This window comes from Coloeus monedula, assembly GCF_965178545.1.
Source record: "Coloeus monedula genome assembly, chromosome: 21".
NCBI lineage: Eukaryota > Metazoa > Chordata > Aves > Passeriformes > Corvidae > Coloeus > Coloeus monedula.
Genome location: NC_138801.1, coordinates 8,981,262 through 9,003,896, shown reverse-complemented (window position 1 = coordinate 9,003,896; position 22,635 = coordinate 8,981,262). Strand labels below are relative to the sequence as shown.

The following is a 22,635-nucleotide window of genomic DNA, read 5'->3' as shown; positions in this document are numbered from 1 at the left end:
CTGGTCGGGCGGCAGACGGTGCCCGGGAGCCCAGACACGGCTGGGCACTGGCTCTGTGCCCGCTGGCACAGCACAGCAGCACGTCCCTGGCAGCCTCACACCCAGCCCTGTGTCCCCTGCGTGTTCCCTGCATGTCCCCTGCGTGTTCCCCGCCTTTTGGCCTCAGGCTCTTTTCCTCAGTGCCAGCTCAGGGGAGAGCAGTGCTGGGTGCTCCCAGCTTTGTCACTTTGCCCTCCTCTTTTGGGACCACCGATTCCCCCCCAGCGATGTTTTCCAGGTTTGCAGGCTGGCAGGAAAGCCGGGTTTAAATGTGAAAGCAGCTGCCATCCTGCCCCCCCCGAGGGGTTTCTGGATCTCCCACCACCAACTCTGGGTTGTTGTTAAATCGCCTCAGTTCGCTCCCCTGACCTCTTATCTCCCTGAAACCTGTGAGTTTGTCTGAGTCCAAACAGCCCTGAGTGGGAATTTGGCAGCTCTGTGCTGGGTACAGGGTGTGTGATGGGGCTGGGGGCACGAGGCCAAGGGCACAGGAAATTCCAGGTGGGATTTCTGCCCGTTCTCCTGCCGGGATGTGATAACTCGGGGTTTCCTCGGCCAGAGGACCTGAGCCAGACCTTTGCAGGGCATTCTCTGATTTCTGCCTGGCTGAAGTCACTGGCTCTTATCAAGCCTGGAAAATGGAGCTGTCTGACTCCCCCGTCTGCCCTCGGGCAATTTGTCCCCTGGGCTGCTGCAGGGAGTTGATAAAACGTGTTTGTCATGAATACACTGAGAGAGGGGGCTGGGACCGCCCGGCTGGATGGCAGGAGCGGAGCAGGCGGAGTTCTGAGCGCAGGGAAGGGGGAAGCTCTGGGAAGAGGCAATTGGGATGTCTCTGGCTCATCTGGGGTTGCCCTGAGCCTCTCTGGCTCAGCTGAGGGCTCCTGCCAGGCAGGTCTGCTGGATGAGGGAAAACACTGATTTTGTGGCTGCCATGAACGAAACAGCAGCCAGTTTAGAATCCCGGGATCACTGAGGTTGGAAAAGACCTCCAAGATCATCGAGTCCAAGCTGTGCCCGGTCCCCACCTTGTCCCCAACCCAGAGCACCACCTGGAAAGCCGCCTCCAGGCTTTCCTTGGACACCTCCAGGGGTGGGGATTCCAAACCTCCCCAGGCAGCCCCTTCTGATGCTTAACAATGTTTTCCATGGAGAAATTCCTCCTGATGTCCCCCCTGGCCCTCCCCTGGCACAGCCTGAGGCTGTTCCCTCCACAGAACATCAGGAAAGCTCAAGAAGAAAAGAAGGAAAGCTCTGCATGCCCAGGGATCTCTTGCAGGAATATCCTCCAGTGCTTCCCCGGACAGGAGGGATTTGAGGCCCAGTTCCTGACGATGCAAACACTGCCTTTGGATCAGCAAATCCTCACCCTGCAGGGAGGAAACAGCAGGAAAAACTCGCTCTGTTCCTGCTCTTTTCTCTCCTCTCCTGCTGTTGGAGCCAGGGCTGGGGGCTGGAGGCACCTCCTGGTGGTCCTGACCTTGGAGTCTTTCAAAGCCAGACAGTTCCTGGGAGTTTTGGGGTGTTTGCACACCAGTGTTCTCCAGGATGAGAGGACAGAGCCTCAGGCTGTGCCAGGGGAGGGTCAGCTGGGGCATCAGGAGGAATTTCTCCATGGAAAACATTGTTAAGCATCAGAAGGGGCTGCCCGGGGAGGTTTGGAGTCCCCATCCCTGGAGGTGTCCAAGGAAGGCCTGGAGGTGGCACTCGGGGCTCTGGGCTGGGGACAGGGTGGGGTTCAGGCACAGGTTGAACTGGAAGATCCTGGAAGTCTTTTCCAACCTAAATGATCCTGGGATTCAGTGATCGGAACAAGAGGATGATGAAAATCAGGGCTCCAAACCCTGGCTGTGTGCTCTTCCCAGCCTGGGGTGTCCATCCCACCCAGAGCAGCTTTTTGGGATCATCCCTTCACGGCTTTGGTGTTTATTTCTGTTTTCCTCCCAGCCCTATAAAACAAAACCGCAGAGAGGGAAGCTGTTGGAAAGCTGGAAACCCCTGGAGAGAGTGGGAGGGTTTGGAGAATTTGCTGTTCATTTACTTTGACAAGGGAGCAATAACAAGAAGTTTTACGAGCGACAGCGAGGGCCAATGTTTATGGCACTTGTCCCCACTCAGTGTCACCCAAGTTTTATTGGGATGTTTTTAGTTGTTTTTAAATGAATCCCACAGATTGTAGACCCATTCCAACGCTGACTCCCTGTAATTCAGTAATTAATTTAATTGCTGAGAGGCCAAATTGAACAGGTCGAGGAGTGGTTGTGTGGGGATTTAAATGAAAACCATGTAAAAATACCCCTCCTTAAAGCTTTTAAGCCCTGAGTGTGGATGAAACATCATTTCTGTGGTGTTTGAACTGAGATGAGTGAAGGTTTGAGCTCAGCCCAGGAGCGTTTGCTGCCGGTGCTCCAGGAGGGGACAGGAGATGAATGCACAGAGCAGAGGGAGGAGGGTCTGGAGGGGAAATGTGGAGAACGGGGGTGGAAAATGCACCCAGGTGCGGGTGTGGCCTGCGGGCGAGGGCTGGACAAGGCTGGGGTGACACCAGAGCGTCTCTCCAAGGACCAGGAGCTCTGGGTAGGGTTAACTCTGGTGGTTGCTCAGGAAGGAGATGGGTGAGGAGCTCTGTGGGGTCTGTGGGGTTGGATGAGGTGACCCTTAAATGTCCCTTCCAACCGGAGCTATGTCATGGTTCTGTGATCTCTCAGCACGTCTTGAGGAGGTTGGAAATGGCTTCTTTTTTGGTTTCCTGTTAAAAAACCCCAAAGCAAGGCAGGCCACCAAACCCTGCAGAGCAGCTCACCCTTGTGACCCTCCCTCCCAGCGCCTCCTTCACAAGGGTCTCCTTGCTCAGCTTCCAGGATATCCATGTGCTCCATGTCCCAAACCCTTTCCACGTCCCCACAAGGGCAGCAGACAATTTCTTAGACACATTCTCTCCCCCTCACTTAATGGGATGAGATTTTTATGCCATCTCATGGCTTGGAGAGTTGGGATTTGCCCTGAGGAGAATAAAGGATAAAGCTGAAGGCTGAGCTGCCCCTTCCACACTCCTGTGACCACTCCGTGGCTGTAGCAGCCCTGAAACTCTTCCCTGCTCCCAAAGCTCTCCTCCTTTCCTGCCGCTTGCCCTATTTTTCCCTGCAGCCAGCTTATCCTTACTCGGGGTCATCCTGCCTTCCAGCAGCCCTTCCTCCTGCCCAGCCTTTGTCCCCAAAAGCCCCATCCCCACCCCGCAGAGCTGGGTGGGCACAAAGGAGCAGCAGCACAGCTGCAGATCCGGGTAATGAGCTCCAGGAGAACCTGTGCTCCCGTTTTTCCTGCCCAGACAATGCGTGCAGCTGAGCTCTTTCTTCCGAGAAGGTTTCGCTTCCCTGGGATTCGCTGTCCTCTCCGTGGGTGGGTGGCTGCATTCACTCTTCCATAATAGCTCCAGCGTCCTCCGTGGGAAATGTCCTTGTTCCTTTTCTTCCTGCTTTGGCTCTGTCCCCTCTGGACTTGCAGCCTCGGGGTCAAACCCAAATTATCCCTGCTCTCCGGAGGTTGAAATCCTGTTGCATAACCAGCCCCGGGAGCTGCGTGTGCTGCAGCTTAGAGCTCACCTCAGGTGCCTTCTGGAGGTGGCCTTGGAAAGGGATGGTCGGATGAGGAGGGAAATGGGAACAGTGGGGAATGGATGTGGCACAGGGAGTGACACGGGTGGCTGCCGTGGGCATTGGCACGAGGAATCCTGGGGCAGAAGGAGAAGCTGGAAGAGCTGCCTACAAAAAACTTTGTGTCGAGGTGTCCTTGCTCCATGTGTGGGGCCACCAGACAGTTCCAAACAAGTGTGAAGTTGCCATTTTTGCTGCCCTTGCTCCAGAAAAAAAATCAGGCACGACCTCCAATGTTCTTCCAGAGGCAAAAGGATGTGGGATGCCAGGGGCACGTGGAGGAGCACCGGTGTGCTGGGAGGGCTGTGCTGGTTGGCCTCTCGGTGCTGGTGTCACTGGTGTGAGGCCCCAGGACAGAACCCTGGTTTTCCATCACTTCATGCAGGGAGCCTTCCTGATTGAATTCCAGCTGTGATGCCCGAGCCTCTCTGCTGCCGAGTTCGAAGTGATCCTAAGCAGAGTCCTGGCAGAACATTTCCCTCAGGCACTCAGGAATCGGAGGGAGGAAAGGCCCATTAGGTCATAGGCTCCATTCCCCAGCCAGAGCTGTCCCCTGGGCTTGTCCCCAGGGCTTGGCCAGCCCTGTTACTGCAGGTTCCAACCAGTGCCACATCCAGGGGAAGTGACTCAGCCTGACAGACCCTGTTAGGAGCTCTCCAAGGCCCCAATTTTGGGTTGTTTAATACAATTTTCCCTCATTTGGGGAGAACATAAAGCTCAGTGGAAGTTTCACACATTGAAACAAGCCAGAGGAGAAGATGGGTGGTCTCTTTTCTGTGTCTGCAACTGGAGGTGCCCCTCAGGGAACACTTTTTTCTGGGATGCAGCCGCAGGGATGGGATGGGATGGGATGGGATGGGATGGGATGGGATGGTGGAGAGTCACCCTTGAAACCCATCTGATTCCTGAGAGCACTCATGGACCTTAATGACCCCAACCAGTCTCACCTGGGACCCCCAACTCATCCCAGCAGCGCCATTTAAGCTCAGCCCTGTGCTCTTAACCTGAGCTGTGGTGGTGGGGTCTTTCCCTCGTGGGTGGGCCATATATTGACCCTGGATGGAATTTATCTCCTTGTCCTTTTGGTCCCTGTCCCATCTCTGTCCCTTGGGTGGGCTTTACCCCCCACTGTGGCCTGGTTTCCACACCAGCTTCTGCCTGTGCTTCCCTTTTCTGCTGACCGAGTTCCAGGAGGGATCTGGACCCTATTCCTGGCTGTCCTTGCCTGGGGCTGCCTGTGGAGCATCCTCCAGGGGCTGGCTCTGCTTAGGGCGTTCCCCTTTGGAATCTGGGCCTGTCCTGGGGTGCTCCTGCTCCCCAGCTTCCCTCCCCCAGTGCCCCTGCACAAGTCTCCCTGGGACTGGGACACCTGGGAAGATTTCTGCGCTGCTTTTCGGAGCAACTTGGATTTGGCAGCTGCAGCTGAACTCCAGGAATCTCCTTTCCAGTGCAGGAATAGCCATGCTGGAGGCATCTGGGCGGAGGTTGAAGGGCAAAGCTGTTGGTTTGGGATGCTGGATGTGCTCTGTGGGCAGTGGGATGGACAGGGAGAGCCCAAGGTGAGCCCAGCTGGGCTGTGAGCTCTGCTTTGGGGTCCAGGATGGAGGTAGGAGGGTGCAGGGGTAGAAAGAGTGTTGGTGAGCAGAGCTGCTCCCTGATGGGCTCTGGAAGGAGAAGGGAAGCCTGGCTGTGGTGATAAAGCAACTTAGCCCTGGGAATGCTGAAAACTCTGGAGAAAGTGGGATTTTTGGAAAGGAAACACAGAATTCCTGTAACAGGTGTACAGCCTGGCCTGTTCCTGTCTCTGGCTGCTGCAGCAACTGCACTCAGCAGCCTCAGCATCCCCTGCCTGGGGTTAATGTGCTCCCAGGAAGGTTGTGACCCTGCTCTCCGAGCTGGTGACTCAGCCCCTGCAGCTGGGAATGGCTTCCCAGGTAATCCATGTCCTTGGGAAGCAGCCTGCCTGCTCCCAGAGTTCAAGGCCAAGGGAAAAAATAAACCTGCTTGGAAATGGAAAGCAAATCTGTGATGTTCTTGTAAGAACCACAAATGCAGCTGTGCCAGGAGGGAAAGGAGGCCCTTGGTTAATCCTGGGGAGAAGCGGCAGGAAAAGCTTTGGAGTTGAGGCTGGTGAGCCCTAAATCCAGTGTCATGAACAACCTCATTGTGCAGCAGCTTCAGCCCCAAAACTGTGGGACTGTGAGCTGCAGACAGTGCAGGAACCTACTCTTGGAATCCTGTTATAGTTTGGGTTGGAAGGGACCTTAAAAACCATCCCATTCCACCCCTGCCACGGGCAGGGACACCTTCCACTATCCCAGGCTGCTCCAAGCTGGCCTTGGACACTTCCAGGGATCCAGGGGCAGCCACAGCTGCTCTGGGAAATCTGTGCCAGTGTTTAACCAGCCTCGCTGTAAAAAACCTTATCTCTAATCTAAATCGATCTTCCAGTTTAAAACCATTCCCTGTTTGTTCCCTGCCCAGGGAATATTCCCTGTGTGTTAATTCCAGGGCTTTTCCAGCTGTGGGAAGGCCCGTCCCTGATGGGATCCACTGAACTCTCACTGCCCGTGATCTCCAGCAAAGCTTGATGCTGGTAGGGGCTGCAGCCCCTGGGCATGGAATTGTGAAGGTTCCTCCACTGATGGGAGGAAATCGCCTCCCAGAAAAGCTTGGGACTGGGAGAGGATGAATATTCTGGATGTTTTCCCCTCTGTGAGCTGTGTTTGGTCTCAGATTAATTGACATGCTGCGCTGATAAACTCGGTGGATTTTGCATTTGGGGTTTCTGCCTGGTCAGGGCTCCCAGGGGCTCAGCCCTGCACCCTCTGGCTCACTCCTTGTTTTTTGGTGTTCCTGCTGCCAGAGGCTGTTGCACCTTCATTTTGCAGAGCTTTGGGTTGCCTGGAACCCTGTGGATGCTGTGCTGGTGTGGAGAGCTGGGGAAATCCCAGGTGAAATCCCAACTCCCCCCAGACAGCCACATCTCCTGCAGGATCCTGTTCCTTCCCATCTCAGGGCTCTTCCCATGCGATGTCTTCCGAGGAGATGGCATCAGGAGTGACACACGAGTGTCTGAAGTGGATCAAAGCAGCTTTCTGCTCCATTGATTTGCTATTTTCCCTCTCTGGGGTGTGGATATCTCCTGGCAGGTCGCAGCGTGCCCGGGGCTGTTTGTCTGCCCTCAAATAAATCTCACGCCTCATCCACAGCGGGAGTTACAGGGAATGAAGGGGCTGGATGCTTCCCAAGCCGTGGCAGATGCTCATGCAGATGGTGCTGGCACAATTCCCACTGACAAATCATCGAGTGGGATTGTCCAGACCCTCCCAGGAAAGGGACTGTGGGGTCTGGAGTGATCCCAAAGGGTGTTGATCTGGGCCTGTCCCTTGTCCCCACTCCTTGCTGGTGGCAGGGTTGGTGCCACACTGGAGGGACCTGGTTTTAGTTGTCTGGGTAGAGCCAGAGGTCTGAAAGTCTTTTTGCTGATGGAGAGGAACAAGAAACCTTGAGATTTTAAAGACATTTTTCCTCAGGTGTTCCTGTAGTTCAAAGATCCTTTAGTTAAGGAATGAATTTGGAAAGGGAAAATCTCTGTTTGCCAGGGGAGTGAAAACTCCTTGTGGTGCTGCCAAACAGCCCAGAGCAGGGGCTCTCCCCCTGTTCAAATCATCTTGAATGTTCACAGCACATTCTGAGAGTGGATCCTCTCCTTTCTGGGAATTCCCACTGGAATTCCTGACCTTGGAATAGGGCTGAACCCTGCTTTGGGCAGAGAGGGGTGTCCCCATGCTCTGGTTGGGACACTGCAACTTCTTCCCACTGCTTGGTCCAATTCTTTGTTTACAACATCAGCAAGGAAATTTGGGGCAGGACGAGCAGGATTCCTGTACCCAGCTGCTCCAGGACTTGTGGTTTGGGACGTTTGTGTCCCAGGCTCTGCTTTACAGCCCTGAGCATCCCAGCTCTGTGGTTGTGAAGGTCCCACCACTGCTGGGGAAGGAATGACCTTTCCTGCCTTTGGGACAGTAGCCTTGAAGCTCATATTGGGGTTCAGAAATCTCACCTGGCTGTTTGTAGAGTTGTCTGAATGGTTTTTGTGGGCTGAGTCTGCTGAATTTGTGTGCTGAATTTTAATTTTCCCAAATTTACACTCTTCTTCCTGCAAGTTTTGTCTGTTGTCCAATTTGTGTTTTTCTTTTGAAAAACGACCAGAGCAGAGCCCTGTAGTGGAGGTTTCTCAGCCTCCTGAGCATCTCTCTCCTCTCCCCCAACACAGACGAGGTGAACCTGCTGGACAAAATCATTCTGCATGCCCAGGACCTCAGCAATGTTTCCTTTGGCTACGACCACAGCAAGTGCAGGATCCTGGAGATCGGGCAGTATGCCACCCTCAACATCCCCACCAGGGAGGCCTTTGGGGACAGGTAACCTCCCTTCAGGGGGTGGGGATGGGCTGGTGGGGCTCGAAAATCATCTGAGGTGCGGCTGTTGGTTTGAGGAGTTCCTTGGAGAGCCCATTCCATGATGACATAGAGATAACTCAGCCACTCTGTGCTCTGAGTTTGGGCCTTCCTTCATTTCTTACATTTTGGAACAGTTTGTCCTGTCTCTGGAAGTGTCCAAGGCCAGGTTGGATGGGGATTGGAGCACCCTGGCCTAATGGAAGGATGGGATGAGCTTTAAGGTTTCCTCCAACCCAAATCATTCTGGGGTTCTTTGATGGTTCTTGGTTGGGTGCAGGAAGGACACCTTGGCACGGCCCCATCACCCCATGCTGAGGGTGTGTGGGCAATGCTAAATTAGGCCTGGCTGCTTCTCTTTGAACCTCACAACTGGAACAATTCTTTGCTCTTGTTTCTCTTTATTTTTCATTCTCACTCAGTTCCTCTGTGCTGTGACCCGAATTTTTTCATTTCAAGGGGTCGGTTCATGGTGACACAGCAGCAGCTGTGTGGTGTCACGTGTCCCCTCTGTCTGCCAGGTTTGCAGATGAGCTGAGCGTGCTGCTGAAGCTCAGGTATTCCCTGAAGGAGGACACCAGCCTGGTGACCATCCTCAGCCATCGCAGCCACGTGCTCTTCCAGATCAGGATTAACCCCTATGGCCTGGTCTTTGTCACCACGAGGAGGAGACACTACGAGTAAGTCCCAGCCCAGGTGCTGTTTTCCTGCCTTTCCATCCTTCCTTTTCCATTCCCAAGGCCGAGGGTCAGGGTTTCCCACTCTGGTGGGCTTTGGGCAGTGCTGAGCTCACCTCAGCTGAAGGAAGGTGATGGCCCTCAGACCTGGTGCAGGTTGTCTCTCCTCTTTGTCAAATTCCACTCTGCCAAAACGATGCAGCTCTGGAAAACAAAGGACCAAAAGGTTCAGATCCTTGGGGATAAATCCAGCCACAAAACCCAGGCAGTTCTCAGATGTCTCAACTGGTTGTGGACATCCACAAATCCATGGAAGAAAGTGATGGTGGTGTAATAACTCTAGGATTGTTCCTTCTGTCTGCACTAAGGATGGATAAGGAGTGTACTCGCTTGAAAACAAACCAGTGGGAGGCACCAACTCAGAATAACAATTTAATGGGGAAATTAAAGAAAAGGAAAAAACTAAAAGAAAACACTGGTTCAAACTGACAGAGTCAAGACACAACCTGACACCCTGTTAGTCAGGGTGGTGGTAGCAGTCTGGTAGAATGGTGGCTGCAGCCCTCTGAAGCGGTGATCCTGTAGAAAAAAGGTTCTGCTTTCCCTCAGAAGGTCCAGTGGTGGCTGTGTAGCTCCTGTCCTCTGGAAATCCAGTGGAAAGGGTTGTCTCTGGTGTTCAGAGTCTCAGATTATATCCACGCTGGGATTCTTGGTCCCTCCCTCTGGGTGGAGCATCTCACAATGGGGTAATGAGTCATGAGGCCAGGTGTTGATTGGGCTCATTAACAGAAGATAGTCCAGAGGGAGTTATCTCTGAGTCATGCGGCAGGACAATGATGGGCCATGAACAGAAGATAGTCTGGGGGGAGGAGGCAAGGAAACACTGCCCCACCTGATTTCAACAGCTCATGAGGATGGTAACAGAATACACTGCAACCCAGGACACCTGGGAGCTGCTGAGGGGTGAAGGCTGGTCCTGGATAAGGTGTGGGATGAAGTTTCCTGTTCTGCCTCTTCTCTTTCCCTCAGGTTCCCAGTGTCCTTCCTGGGCGACGGGCGCTGGCACCAAGTGGCTCTCAGCATCTCGCTGGAGAGGCTGGAGTTGCACGTGGACTGTCGGCTGGTGGACAGAGTGAGCTGGTCCAACTATTTTGGGATGGGAGTGAGCACCGAGGGACTGATCATCATCGGAGGCCTCATCGAGTCCTTCGAGATCCCCTTTAAGGTGAGAGCTGGGCAGGGTCTGCTCTACCTGTGTGAAGGAGGTTGCAAGCTCCCTCTGAAGGAATCCATTTCCATCACCTTCTCTTCCCAAAACAACATTTATGTTCATGCTTGGGCGGGATAAACTTTGCAAAGGCTTGGAATTGTGCAGAGGGCTTGGGTCAGGGCAGCACAAGTGGCAGCAGTCAGGTCACCTCTGGGTTTGACTTCCACTCATCCTCTGGTGTTGGCCATGACTTGGGTCATGCAGAGAAGTCTCTGTGCAGTCAGCATGGAAAGATCTGGTTGGGGAGTGTGTCCAGTGGCTTCAAACTTCCAAAGGGCAGGGATAGATGGGATATTGGGAAGGAATTGTTCCCTGGGAAGGTGGGGAGGCCCTGGCACAGGGTGCCCAGAGCAGCTGGGGCTGCCCCTGGATCCTTGGAAGTGCTGGGCCACATCATTCCATGATGACATGGAGATAACTCAGCCACTCTGTGCCCTGAGCTCGGGGCTTCCTTCATTTCTTACATTTTGGAACAGTTTGTCCTGTCTCTGGCCAGGTTGGATGGGGCTTGGAGCACCTGGGACAGTGGAAGGTGTCCCTGCCCGTGATATCTCTGCATCCAACTCTTGAAGCTGCTGAGGGAATGCTCATTGCCCAAACCATCCCGTAAAGAAATCCCTGGCTATGAGAAGCTGGAGACAACCTCCCCTGCAGGCCCTTCCAGACCTTTCCCTCTCCTCTGGAAGAAGCAGGGGATCAACTCTGGTTTCTGTGTCTCTCCCAGGGCACTCTCCAGCAGCTGACCTTCGTGATGGGAGACCCAGCAGCCGCTGCCGAGCACTGCCACAGCTACAACTCAACCTGCCCAGGCTCCTTCAACCTCAACAGGGCCCCGTGGGAGCTCCCAACAGCCTGGCCAGAGGTGTGGCTGGGGGCAGCTGACAAATTTAGGGACTGCTGGGCCAAGCTTTTCCTTGGTGTCACATGATTCCCATGAAAGGCCCAACCCAGGGCGTTAATGCAGCCTGGAGGTGCTGGGATCCCCAATTCAGGCTGGGATGTGAGGAGGTGGAGTGGTTCTTTTCCATCCCTTCAAGTCACAGATTGGTTTGATGCCAAGGAGAGTGAGTTAAAGGGAGAGTTTGGGATCCAGGGAAAGCCTGGGGGTGGGAATGACTGGATGTGCTCCTGTGTGTGACACTGGAAAGCTTTGAGTAATGCTGCAGCTGGAGCTTCGTTTCTGGGAGGAGGTCAAAGCTGTCCTTGACATGAACACCACTCTGGAATTCTTGCCCCCTCCCAGCAGCATTGCACCATTTGGTGCATCCTCCTTCCAGGGGTTGTCCCTCTGTTCTGCCAGCATTGCTGGAAAATGGAAATTTGGGGGACTTTGCTTCCGTTGCAGCGTTCAGCAAATTTCCAACAAACTTTTCTGTGTCACAAAGCCCAGATCACATCATAAATCCCCCAAAACATGAAGCACCCAGGCTTTCCTCAGGAGCTGGAGTTGGCCCAGGGAGATTCCTCACATCTTAGGCCAGGTATCTCCATAGGAAGTGCTCCATAGGAGCCTGCAAAAAGCTGGAGAGAGGCAGGTGCTGGATGTCAGCGCTTGGCACGAGCGTCCCGTGTGTAACACCCATTTCTGTGCACTGGTGAGGAGCTGGGACAGCTGCTGGGGAAGGGCAGTGCCAAGGGAGGGAGCTGGGCGTGGGATGGAGCATCTGTCCTGTCTGGCTTGTGGCCAAGGTGTCCTTTGGGATGCTGGAGCCAGCATGCCCAGGCAGGGATCAGGGAGCGGTGACAGCCCTGCAGGGGCTGCTGCACTCCCAGCGTGAGCTGCTTCGTTTTGTGTGGGTTATTCGAAGAGGAGGATTTTTGGGAAAGCCCTGCTCGTGAGGGATTAAGGAGCTGCCTTGGCCAGGGAGTGTGGAGAAGGCTGAGTGTAACTCAGAGCTGGTCACACTGGTTCCCTCCTGCTCTGAGGGAAGCAGGAGTGTCCGAGTGTCCAGTGGAACCCCTGGTCATCCCAAAATGAAACCTGTATTATCCCAAGCTCTGGAGGCCTGGAGCTCTTCCCTGAATGGCTCTGGGGTCTCACCCAGCAAGGAGAAAATGTCACTTTAAGCATCAGTAAATTGGCTGCAGGTGGGACCCCACGGGATGATTCTGCCCCACATCTCCCCAGTTCCCATCCCTTGCTGGCCCTCCTCAGGGCTGAGGAGCTCCCAAATCAACAGAAACTGCAAAACCCACCCAAACTCTTGGGAGGTTTGATCAGAAGTCATTCCCTTGTGTTGCTCTGAAGGGTTGGCTCCCGCTGTGCATTCCCTGGATGTTTCCTGTGCCGGCAGAGGCAGTTCCTCAATCCTGGAGCCAGCAGTAAGCACCTGCTGAAGTCAGTGCTGCTCCTTGGGCAGTGACATTTTTCCTCTTTTCTCTCTCCAACTCTCCAGGTGCCAAAGGAAATCAATGAAGTCCAGGATTCATCTGCTCAGGTACGACTCCTGCACTGTCCTTCCTCGTGTCCCTCTGCTGTCACCCCCAAGCTGTCTCCTGGGGACACGAGTTGCTTTAATGAGCAATAAGGCAAAGCCAAAATACCCAGCCAAGGCCACTATTATTATTTTCTTGGCTGTTACTGTTATTTTCTTTACTGCAACCTCTCTCTTTAATGGTTTGAGCGTCCCTTGCCGTGTCCCAGACCTGGTGGGGGTCACGGTGAGTGCTCACGTGACCTCTGTGGAGCCAGAGGGGTGGTGGTGGAGCAGGGAATGAGATGGATCAGGCTTCATGGATCTGCCTGGGAGCTGAGCCAGGCTGGGTTAGCCTGGAGGGAAGGAGGTGAGGCCAGCAGGGTGGCAGGATTCGGGATAAAGCAGGGTGACCACTGCTCCTGCCCACAGTGGGGTGTGATGCGTGCCTGGGGAGGCATCCCCCAGGATGTCCCTGCTGTCACTGAGGAGGTGGGAAGGGCTGGAGCTCTCTGTGGAGGAGGTGGTTGTGGTTCTGGAGCCCTCCTTGGTGTGGTTTCCTGGGGTCTGGGGTGGCTGCTCCCCAGTCCCACTGGTGCTCCTGGTGCTGAGCTCCATGTTGGAGCTGCTGTCCCCCAGCTGGCGCTTGGAGCGTGTCCCCAGCTCTTGTGCACGTGCTGGGGACATGAGGCAGTGCTCTGAGCGAGGCTGCCTTTGTGTTCCTGCTTGATTTGGGATTTTGAGCCAAGCTTTGTTGTTCAAGTCCATGCAGGCACATCCTGAGGGGAAAGCCGACAGCAAATGCAAATGGGGATTTTTGTGTGTGTGTGACTGAGCAGTTCTTCATTCCCCTCAGCCTCCTGGTTGCTGTTAACTCTTTGGGGAGAGTCTCTCTCCTCCCACCTGGCTACACCTGGAGAATTCCAAACTGGAACTGGCCAAGTGACCTTTGGCAGCCGGGTCCATCCCGTCTGCTCCAGGCTCAGCAGCTCAGGGGTGAACGTGCCCCAGGTTTGCTGGGTGGGTTTGTAACGAACTGAGGTGGCAAAAATCGCCTTTCCTGGGCACTTATGGAAGGTGGGCTCTGCCATCCTGCTGGATCCTGTTTGGGATGGGATTCCCTCCATCCGATGCTCGTTTCCCAGCCGGTTCACCCAGCCTCTGGCAAGACGTTGCCATAACAAGGAAAGTGGTGAAATTCATTGGTCTGCAAGGGAAAATGAACAATATTCTGGATTTGGGACAAGTTTATTTTTCAAGCCCTTAATAAGGAGCAGAGACGCCTCGGAATTGTTGGCGTTAGGATTTATTAGGAATAAAAAAGCTGCTGCAGTTTGGGAGTAATGAGGAGCAGCCCAGCTCTGCTGCAGAGACAGGCCACAGCTCTGCCTTCTAGTTCCTTTGTTCATTTAGAAGTAAATTAGTACATTGGTGGATTCCTTAATTGTTAATTAGAGCTAAATAATTATGGAGGCTCAGGATGATGTAATGGGGGCAAGGCAATAGAAGGGTTGTTGGTTACTGGCAGTGATACCTGAATTGCAGCCTACACCTTTTGGGAATTTTTTTTTCTTTTTTGAGGGTTAAATTGTCATTTCTGAGCAATCTTTGGGATGTGGATGGTGTTGAGCCACTTCTCCTGCTTTCTGTTTTCTCTTTGGCTGCCTGCCCTAACCGTGAGCAGGAGGGCTGAGCTGGATCCTGAACTGAATGGCTTTTCCAAGGCAGCTTAACCTGGGATCCTAAAGCCATTCAGCAAACAGGCAAAGCTTAAATCCCACAGATTTCCAAAGAAACTTCAAACCTGGAACTTGAAAACTTGACAGGTTTAATTATCTGGGCAGTAAAAGTTTGGAAATTTCTTCTTGATTTAAAAATGCTGTGAAAGCTCCATGGAAATGCTCGGCTGGGTCGTGGCACCTCTGTTCTTCCTGCTCAGGTTTGTCAGTGAGCACAGCTGGGCTGGCAATCACTCCTTCAGGCTCACTCAATCCTAAAATTCCATCCTTCCTGTCAAAGCAGAGCAGTGTGGAGCCTGTGTAAGTCAGGCCTTGCATGTACTCCTGGTGCTGGGCTTTAAAATACCCGACACAAAAGGCTTGGGCCTGGCCCATCCTGACTGACAGAGACAAGCCCTCATGGGGGAACTGTCCCTCTTCCACCCCGCTGCTGCCCTGGAGCTCTGGGGCTGCTGGCTCCTTGGATAACCTGGGATGATCCCAAATATCCCTGTGGGGAATGTGACTGACAGCTGGAGCCCAGCTCTATCTCCCCGCTCTCAGGCCTTATCTTGAGATGTTGTACCTGATAGCTCTGATATCTCAGCCCCCTGAAGAGCTCTGAATCCATTTTTTTTCCAGCAGGAGAAGATCTGTGGATAATTTATTATCCCTGAAACCCGCTGTGGGATAAATGTAATGACAGGACTGCACTGAGCTGAACCCCAGAGGTTTTTAATCCCCAAACCAAGGTGCTGCTCCACCCAGCCAGGCCGTGAGGCATCCTCTGGTGGGAATTACTGCTGCTCTCCAACCTTTTATGACCTGACCCCCTGCCTGGGGGCAGCTTTTATGCCCTTGCTGACTTTTAGGGCTTGGCATGTGCCAGAAGTGTCCCAGCAAGGCCTTGGTTGGTGATCAGCATCTCCAGATGCTTCCCAGGCTGTTGTTGTCCCACCAGTGTCTCGTGTCCTGCTGCAGCTTCACGGCCGTGTCCCTGGGGAGCCACATCCCCTGTGCAAGGCCCTGCTGAGGGCACTGAGGAATGGGGCTTGTCCTGCTTTTCCTTTGGAAAGGTGAGGCACCAGTGCTGCAGGAGAGTGGCAGGGAGCACATGGAATCCTCCCGAGGTTCCCAGGCTCAGCGTGGCCCCTGGATGCGGAGCTTGCAGGGATGTTTGGGATTTTGGGTTGCTTCAAGTTTGAGCCTGGGTAGGACATCAGGGAGCCCCAAACATCCCCCTGGGGGAATGAGGCATTGCTGAGGGGTCACAGGGATCTCCAAATAAAACCCATCCTGTTCCTGTGGGAAACCTTCCCAGGTTGGTCCAAATCCTTTCCAGCCTGGCCTGGGACATTTCCAGGGATGGGGCAGCCACAGCTTCTCTGGGAATTCCATCCCACCCTCCCAGCCAAGAATTCCTTCCCAATATCCAATCTAAATCTCTTCCGGTTTAAAACTGTTCTTCCTTGTCCTATCACTCCACACCCTTGTAAAAAGTCCCCTCTCCAAATTTCTCGTAGCCCCTTTAGATGCTGGCACTAGAAATAATTTACTTTGTTTATTTTTTTGTGCAGTCCCTTCCCAAATCCAGCAGCCAGGTGTCATATGGGAAACTCGTGAGCAAACATTTCTGCCCCTGTGGGGTGGGGATCACTGTGCTGAGCTGTTCCTGGTTTCATGGAGAAAGAGGCTCCTGCTTTTCTGGCCTGGAGCAACTGGAGAAGGATGGAGCAATGTCTCAGGGCTGCAGCCCCTTCCAGGAATGAGGGCAGAGCAGAGGGAGGGATTTATCCCCTCCAGACTCCTGCTGTGGGTGCTGCAGCTCCACAGGTACAACTGTGTGACCTGAGCTGCTGCTGGACACAGCCCACGGCATTTCCTGGCACTTATTTCTTCTTTAAATCAGTCCAACCTTGATTTCAAATTTTTTTTTCCCCATGATGCAGCCTCTTCTAGGGGCTTGATGCTAAAAATGTGCTGGAAAAAAATAGTTTTAAATTGTCCATCTCTGATCTTGGGTGAATCATGTTGTACCGTGAATCATGTTGGGTGGAAGAGGCTTCTATTAACCAAAATATCTGTTTCCTGGGAGAAGACCTGAGCTTTGAACTCGGTTTTACCCAGCCTGACCCAGCAGAAAATTAGGGCCGAGTGGTTTGCTGGTTGTCTGCGCTGCTGTAAACAGGGATGCTCCAAGCTGGCCTTTAACCCCTTTGTCATTTAGGAATTTTTGGGTTTGGAATCAGCTCAAAAGCCCTCCAGAAGTCCAGCAGCACTGTTATCTTTGTCAGTAAAACACTCTTAGGCTCCTCAGGCAACATCCCAAGTTTGCAACTCTTTCCAAAACCATGGCATTAATTACATATCCGTGGTTTCTTTATTAATGAGCCCCATATCAGTTGCTCTGTTATTTTGCTTGGGCTCAGCTTGAGGGAAGAGGTCTGTAATTACTCAAAGCTTCCTGTTTGCCTTTTTTTTTTTAAATTTAATTCCATATTGGCACAACACGAAGCCTTTTCCCAGTCAGTCCCCTGGAGCTTCCCCAGCTCTCGGAGCCAAACTGAAAATTCAGTGCTTGTCTTGGGGAGAGCCTGAGGTTTTCATGCTTTTGGGGTTAAATTATGCGGCTGGGATTGAGAAACCTCTGCTCTGAACCTCTGGAATGGGAAGTGTTTTGTTGTCTTTGGTTATGTCATCTGGATTTTCTAAGTGGGATTCTCCAGCTCTTCCCACATCGCTGCTGTGGTTCTGTCACTGCCACGTGGCAGGTGACGAGGGGGACCCAAGATGTGGCTGGGGCAGAGACTTCTCCTCCTTTATTTTCCTTCTTTAATCAAATGTTCTGCAAATCACAGACCCTGCCTTGCTTGTCACGTGCCAATTCCTTCTTTTTTCCCTTCTGTTTTATCACCCTTAATGGCTGCTTTCAATCTGGGCTCCTTCCCCACTTCCCAGCTGGAATTTCTGGGAGCTCAAACTCACATGCCTCACTCAACTCTCACGCTTTTGGACAACTTCTGAGCTGTTCCCAATTTGTCCCTCTCAGCTGGTTCTCCTCTAAATTTGGCCTGTTTGGAGGATCAAGGATGGGTTCTATTGATTTTGGCTTTAGCTGTGTTTACACAACCAATATAATTCAGCCTCATGCCTCAGTAACTTTTACTTGAGACCCTTTTCTCGTGGAGTTTCCAGTGTGGACCTTTCCCATGTCAAGTGTTGAAGGTGAATTTAAAACCTCCTTGTCTGCACTGTGTGGGAATTCCAGGCTCCCAGTGCCAGCTGCCAGGCCTGGATGTGGCTTCCCACTGGGATTCCCAGGCTGGCACATCCTGTGGAGCTCTTCTGCACCAGCATCACCCACTGAGAACCCGAACTCTTCAGCTCCTGCCCCTGCAGCGCCTCACAGCTCGTGGTTAATAAGGTTTGGGAATTCTCACTGCACTTTTCCTCACCTGCTGGCCGAGTTGGTTGGAAATCTGAGCAACCTGGTCTATGGAAGGTGTCCCTGCCTGTGGCAGGGGTGGAATGAGATGGGATTTAAGGTCTTTTCCAACCCAAACCATTCCCTGATGCCTTCTGCCAGCTGGTACCCACAGGAAACTGTCCTTTGAGGAACTGGTTTTTAAATGTTTGGCTGTTGAGACCCCTGGGCTGAATCCCCCAGCCCCGTGGAGCAGAGAGGTGCTGCTGTCTTCTGTTAATTTTCCACTCCAAGGTGTATAAAATGAGGCACCAAGTTCTCTTCCTGAAAGCTGAAACTTTCCAATCCTCGGGGTTCACTGGTTGCGAAATGTGTTTTAAGAAAATGAACACTTTGGATCAAAACCAGAACAATTGGTTGGAGGGAGAAATACAGATCAAGTTGGGAAGCTGAAGTCCATTGTTTTGTTTTGGTTTTTTTCCACCATTAAAGGTGTATTTCAAGACCTGCTTTTAATCAGAAAACCCCCAAAAGCACCAAAAATGTAACATCAAAACGGCGCTGCTTCACGGTTTAATTTCTGCAAGCAAAAATTTTTGATTCCAACTCTTCATTTCTTTATTTCAGCTCCAAAAGAAAGGGCTGTGGCTTTTATCCCTCCAGGAATTGCTGCAAAAAGAACAAATATTCCCTGTGCTCCCCTCGAGGGAGCTACTGCCCTGTGGGGACTCTGCTGTCCCTTGTCCCTCTCTCAGGAGCTTGTCTGGGCTGTGGAAATGAGGAGTGGGGCTCTCGAGGTGCCCCTGGCAGAGGTGCCACCCTGAGGCTGCACAGGGAGGACCCTGGTGATGCTCCAGATTTTGGGCAAAGCCTCTTTGCAGCTCCACGAGGCTGGAGGGGTCGTGCCCAGGTGGGTTTAGTCAACTCAGGGACCCAATTTTAGCATCTCTTCAGGTGACTTTTGACCAGCCACCACCTCTGAGGGGACACTGTGAGGGTGGGGGGTGATGGGCTGAAGGCAGGGGAGTTTTGAATCCTCCTCTCTGGTTCTCTGTGTGGAGCAATGCCTCCACTGATTTATTTTAATTGATTAATTGCAACCCTTGCAGCCTCTTTGCTTGGGACAGCCGATCAGCAAGTGGCTTCTCTTTTTCGGCATTTTAACAGCAAAATAATAATAAAAAATACAAAATTACAAACGTAAAAATTTGCAAAAATAAAAAATTGAAAAATTACGAAATTTAAATGTTAAAAAACTACAAAATTGCAAAATTAATTTTTTCTCCTCTACTTGGGATGGGAAGAGCTTGGAAATCTCCAATCTGCTGGCAGCAGAGCCAAAGCTTCAGCAGCTCCTGCTGCCTTTGGAGTTCCTCCACCTCCTGTGGTCATCCCAAATGGGCTTGGCCAGAGTCGGCTCCACTGGGACCATTGGGTTCTCACCTGCAGGATCTCACCTGCAGGATCACCACTTCTGGCAGGAAAATTGTTGTTTTTCCTGCTTGCTGCTCCTGCAAATCCCCCTTGGTGCTTGCTCCCAAGCCAGTGGATCCATGGAGCAAAGCAGAACGGGAGCCAGGTGCTGGGCTCAGCCCATGGAATGTGGGAAGAAGGATGGGAAGGACTCTCCAGGTCTCCTTCCCGGCCCTGCAAGGCAAGCGTGGGGCTGCATCTCCCTCTAGTGACTTCTCTCAGCTGGCTCCTCAGCAGCTTCTCCACCAGGAGCCACCAGGCAGCCTGGTGCCACCAGCTCGCGGTGCCACGCGCTGTGCGTGTCCCCGCGGAGCCCAGGAGCAGCACGGAGCGGGCTCCAGGCAGGGCTGGTGGCCATGTGGGGCTGCTGGAAATGCTGCAGCTGCTCCAGGAGAGGTGCAGGACCTTCACACCCACCCACCAGCCCAGCCTGAGGTGCTTTCACCAGTGCTGGGTGGAAAAGTGGTGGGATTTTGCAGTGCAGGGAGCTCTGAAGTTCAGCTCCTTTTCCACAGCCGGTGTTTTTGAGTTGAGTGGGGTCATTCCTCCCAGTGCTGCCGTTTTCCCCCATCCCTGGGCAGTGCCTGGGCTCTGCTGGAGGTTGTTGGGCAGAAAGAGCCTCTAAAGGGGCTCCAGGAGAGCTGGAGAGGGACTGGGGACAAGGCACGGAGGGACAGCACACAGGGAATGGCTTCCCAGTGCCAGAGGGCAGGGCTGGATGGGATATGGGGAAGGAATTGTTCCCTGGGAGGGTGGGCAGGCCCTGGCACAGGGTGCCCAGAGCAGCTCGTGTCCCTTGTGGAAGGAAAGTTTTGGTTTGGAGGTGAATGAAGTGTCCTGCTCATTCTGGATGAGCTGCCCTGGAATTTGAGGGCTCCTGCCTGGGGCTCACAAGCTGTGCCCTGCTTCATCCCCTCAGCAGCATTCCAGCATGTGGGAAATTAGGAAATACAGAGTCATTAGGATTGGAAATGACCTCCAAGGTCATCAAGTCCAACCTGTGACCACCTTGTCACTCAGACCAGAGCACTGAGTGCCACATCCAGTCATTCCTTGGATACTCCCAGGGATGGTGACTCCACCACCTCCCTGGGCACTCCATTGAGCAGCAAAGAAGGAAAAAAATAAGTGAACCCTTCAAACTTCATCTTTTTCCTTTCTTCTTTTTCAGGACTCCAGACTCAGCAGTTCAGATTTGACCCTGGGGCCACCTTGGCCGTGGGAGGTTGCCCAGGGGACGCTCAACCTCCAGCCTGATGGGAGCGCCCTGGCTTCCCTCTCTGCTCACAAGGTGCCACCAGCTGAGGAGGAGGAGGAGGAGGAGGAGGAAGAGGGCAGCCTGTCCATTGAGGATGAAGGCTTTGAGCTGCTGAACTCCACCTACAACAAAATCACCGGCCCCGGCAGGCCAGCGCTCAGGAGAAGCTCCGGTGAGTCCACGATTTTCCTCCTTTTCTCCATCCCGATTTCTGGGAATCTGACAGTGCTTCACCCACCCAGGAGCCTCCATCAAACCCCCCCAAGCAGCCAAGAAGGAGCGTGGCTCTGACCCCCGTGAGGAGAACGTCACCACCGAGAAGCTGGCGGGGGATGTGGGTACGCGGCGGCGGCTCCCGCCCGGCAAACCTCGCTTGGACCCCTTCCCCAGAGTGTCCCCATCGCCTCATCGGGGGGCTGCTCCCAAAGGAAACGTCCCCAAAGGTCCCCTGAGGGCAGGGGCAGTGGTGGGTGTCCCAGAGAATCCTCTCGGAGCAGGACATGCCGGATTGTGGGTGGCACGTGGACACCAGGGCCGTGTGAAGCCGGGACCGCCGGGGCTGCCGGGACCGCCGGGGCTGCCGGTGAGTGGAGAAGGGGTAGGAGGGGTGGGTGGTGGGGAAAGGCTGCTGAGATGGGGGAAACAGCTCAGGGACACCTTCTCCAGGGTGGGAAACCTTCTCCAGGGTGGGAAACCTTCTCCAGGGTGAGGAACCTTGTCCAGGATAGGAAAGCTTCTCCAGGATGGGGAACCATCTTCAGGGTGGGGAACCTTCTCCAGGATGGGGAACCTTCTCCAGGATGGTGAAACCATCTCCAGAGTGGGAAACCATCTTCAGGATGGGGAACTTTCTCCAGGATGGGAAAGCCTCTCCAGGGTGAGGAACCATCTTCAGGATGGGGAAACCATCTCCAGAGTGGGAAACCATCTTCAGGATGGGGAACTTTCTCCAGGATAGGAAAGCTTCTCCAGGGTGAGGAACCCTGTCCAGGATGGGAAAGCTTCTCCAGGGTGAGGAACCCTGTCCAGGATAAGGAACCATCTCCAGGATGGGGAACCATCTCCAGGATGGGGAAAGCTTCTCCAGGATGGGGAAAGCTTCTCCAGGATGGGGAACCATCTTCAGGGTGGAGAACCTTCTCCAGGATGGGAAACCTCCAGGTTGGGGAGCCCTCCCCGTGCAGGCACAGTGGGGCTGTGCACTGACACTGGCAGAAGATTTTTGGATGTCACTGAGGAAACCTCACTGAAAACTGGAGAGAAGACGATTCCCTTGTCCTCCTTGCTCTAGAGATGGTCTCAAATCATTCCATCAAACTTTGTTTTTTCACTTTTATTTTTTTTTCACTTTTATTTCACCCTGGTCCTGCCCAGAATCAGGCTGAGGGGATCAGAGGGGACCAAGCTATTCCCTCCAGCCCCAGACCCCACACAAAACCCCTGCCACCCACCCATGGACCCCACTGGCATCGCTGCTTTTGGCTTCTTCACCCCCAAATTGATGCCTGGTTCAAAGCAGAGCACTGGATTTATCTTGTAATACATTCTGAGTGTTTTTCAAGTCATTCAGTTGTTGTAGAGGATGAAAAAGGGAAATTTAGGGGAAAAAAGAAGGTAAACTTAGACTAGAGAAAGCTTTAGAGGAGTCACGTCTTCATTGAGGATGAAAAAGGGAAAATTGAAAAAAAAAAGGTAAACTTGAAATAGAAGAAGCTTTAGAGGAGCCAAGTCTTCATTGACGAGAAAAGGAAAATTATAAAAAGGTAAACTTGAAATAGAAAAAGTTTCAGAGGAGTCTTTGTTGAGGAGTAGCTGAAAAATGTTTTTAAATATTTTTCTGTTTATTCATTCTGCCAAAATGATTTCCCTAATTTATTTATATTTTCTTAACGTTTCCTCTAGAAAATTTTATTTTATTTCATTTCCCCACTGCCAGAAGTGACCCCGGGCACCTTCTCTTGCCTTTTCCTTCCATCCCTGTGGAAGTTGTGGGCTCTGCCCCGGGGCTCGGGGGGCTCCTGCAGGGCCGTTTCCATGGCCGTGTCTAAGGGACCTGGCACTAAATCCATCATCCCTGAGCCAGCCTTGGGATAAATTTAGGACTGCTAACTCCCCCTTCAAGCCACCTCCTTGCTGCTGCAGCTCTTGCCTGCAAAAATAGAAGAAAAAGGCAAAAGGAACAGATGCTGGAGGCTGAAAAAATCCCAGGAGAAGAGGAAACGTCACGACGTTTGACAGCCCTGCTG

General features: G+C 53.0%; 1 protein-coding gene across 1 annotated transcript in view; it reads left to right on the top strand.

The window, feature by feature from the left end:
• Positions 1–22,635, top strand: part of LOC309581077 (uncharacterized protein) — a gene marked incomplete at both ends in the record, with an annotated part of 73,441 nt that overhangs the window by 18,851 nt on the left and 31,955 nt on the right. The window contains 10 exons of the mRNA XM_082295492.1: positions 5,146–5,251; positions 5,563–5,626; positions 6,905–7,001; positions 7,972–8,119; positions 8,677–8,835; positions 9,862–10,057; positions 10,827–10,964; positions 12,499–12,540; positions 20,303–20,561; positions 20,632–20,972. Coding sequence (XP_082151618.1) covers positions 5,146–5,251; positions 5,563–5,626; positions 6,905–7,001; positions 7,972–8,119; positions 8,677–8,835; positions 9,862–10,057; positions 10,827–10,964; positions 12,499–12,540; positions 20,303–20,561; positions 20,632–20,972 — 1,550 coding nt within the window. The remainder of the gene's footprint in view (positions 1–5,145; positions 5,252–5,562; positions 5,627–6,904; positions 7,002–7,971; positions 8,120–8,676; positions 8,836–9,861; positions 10,058–10,826; positions 10,965–12,498; positions 12,541–20,302; positions 20,562–20,631; positions 20,973–22,635) is intronic.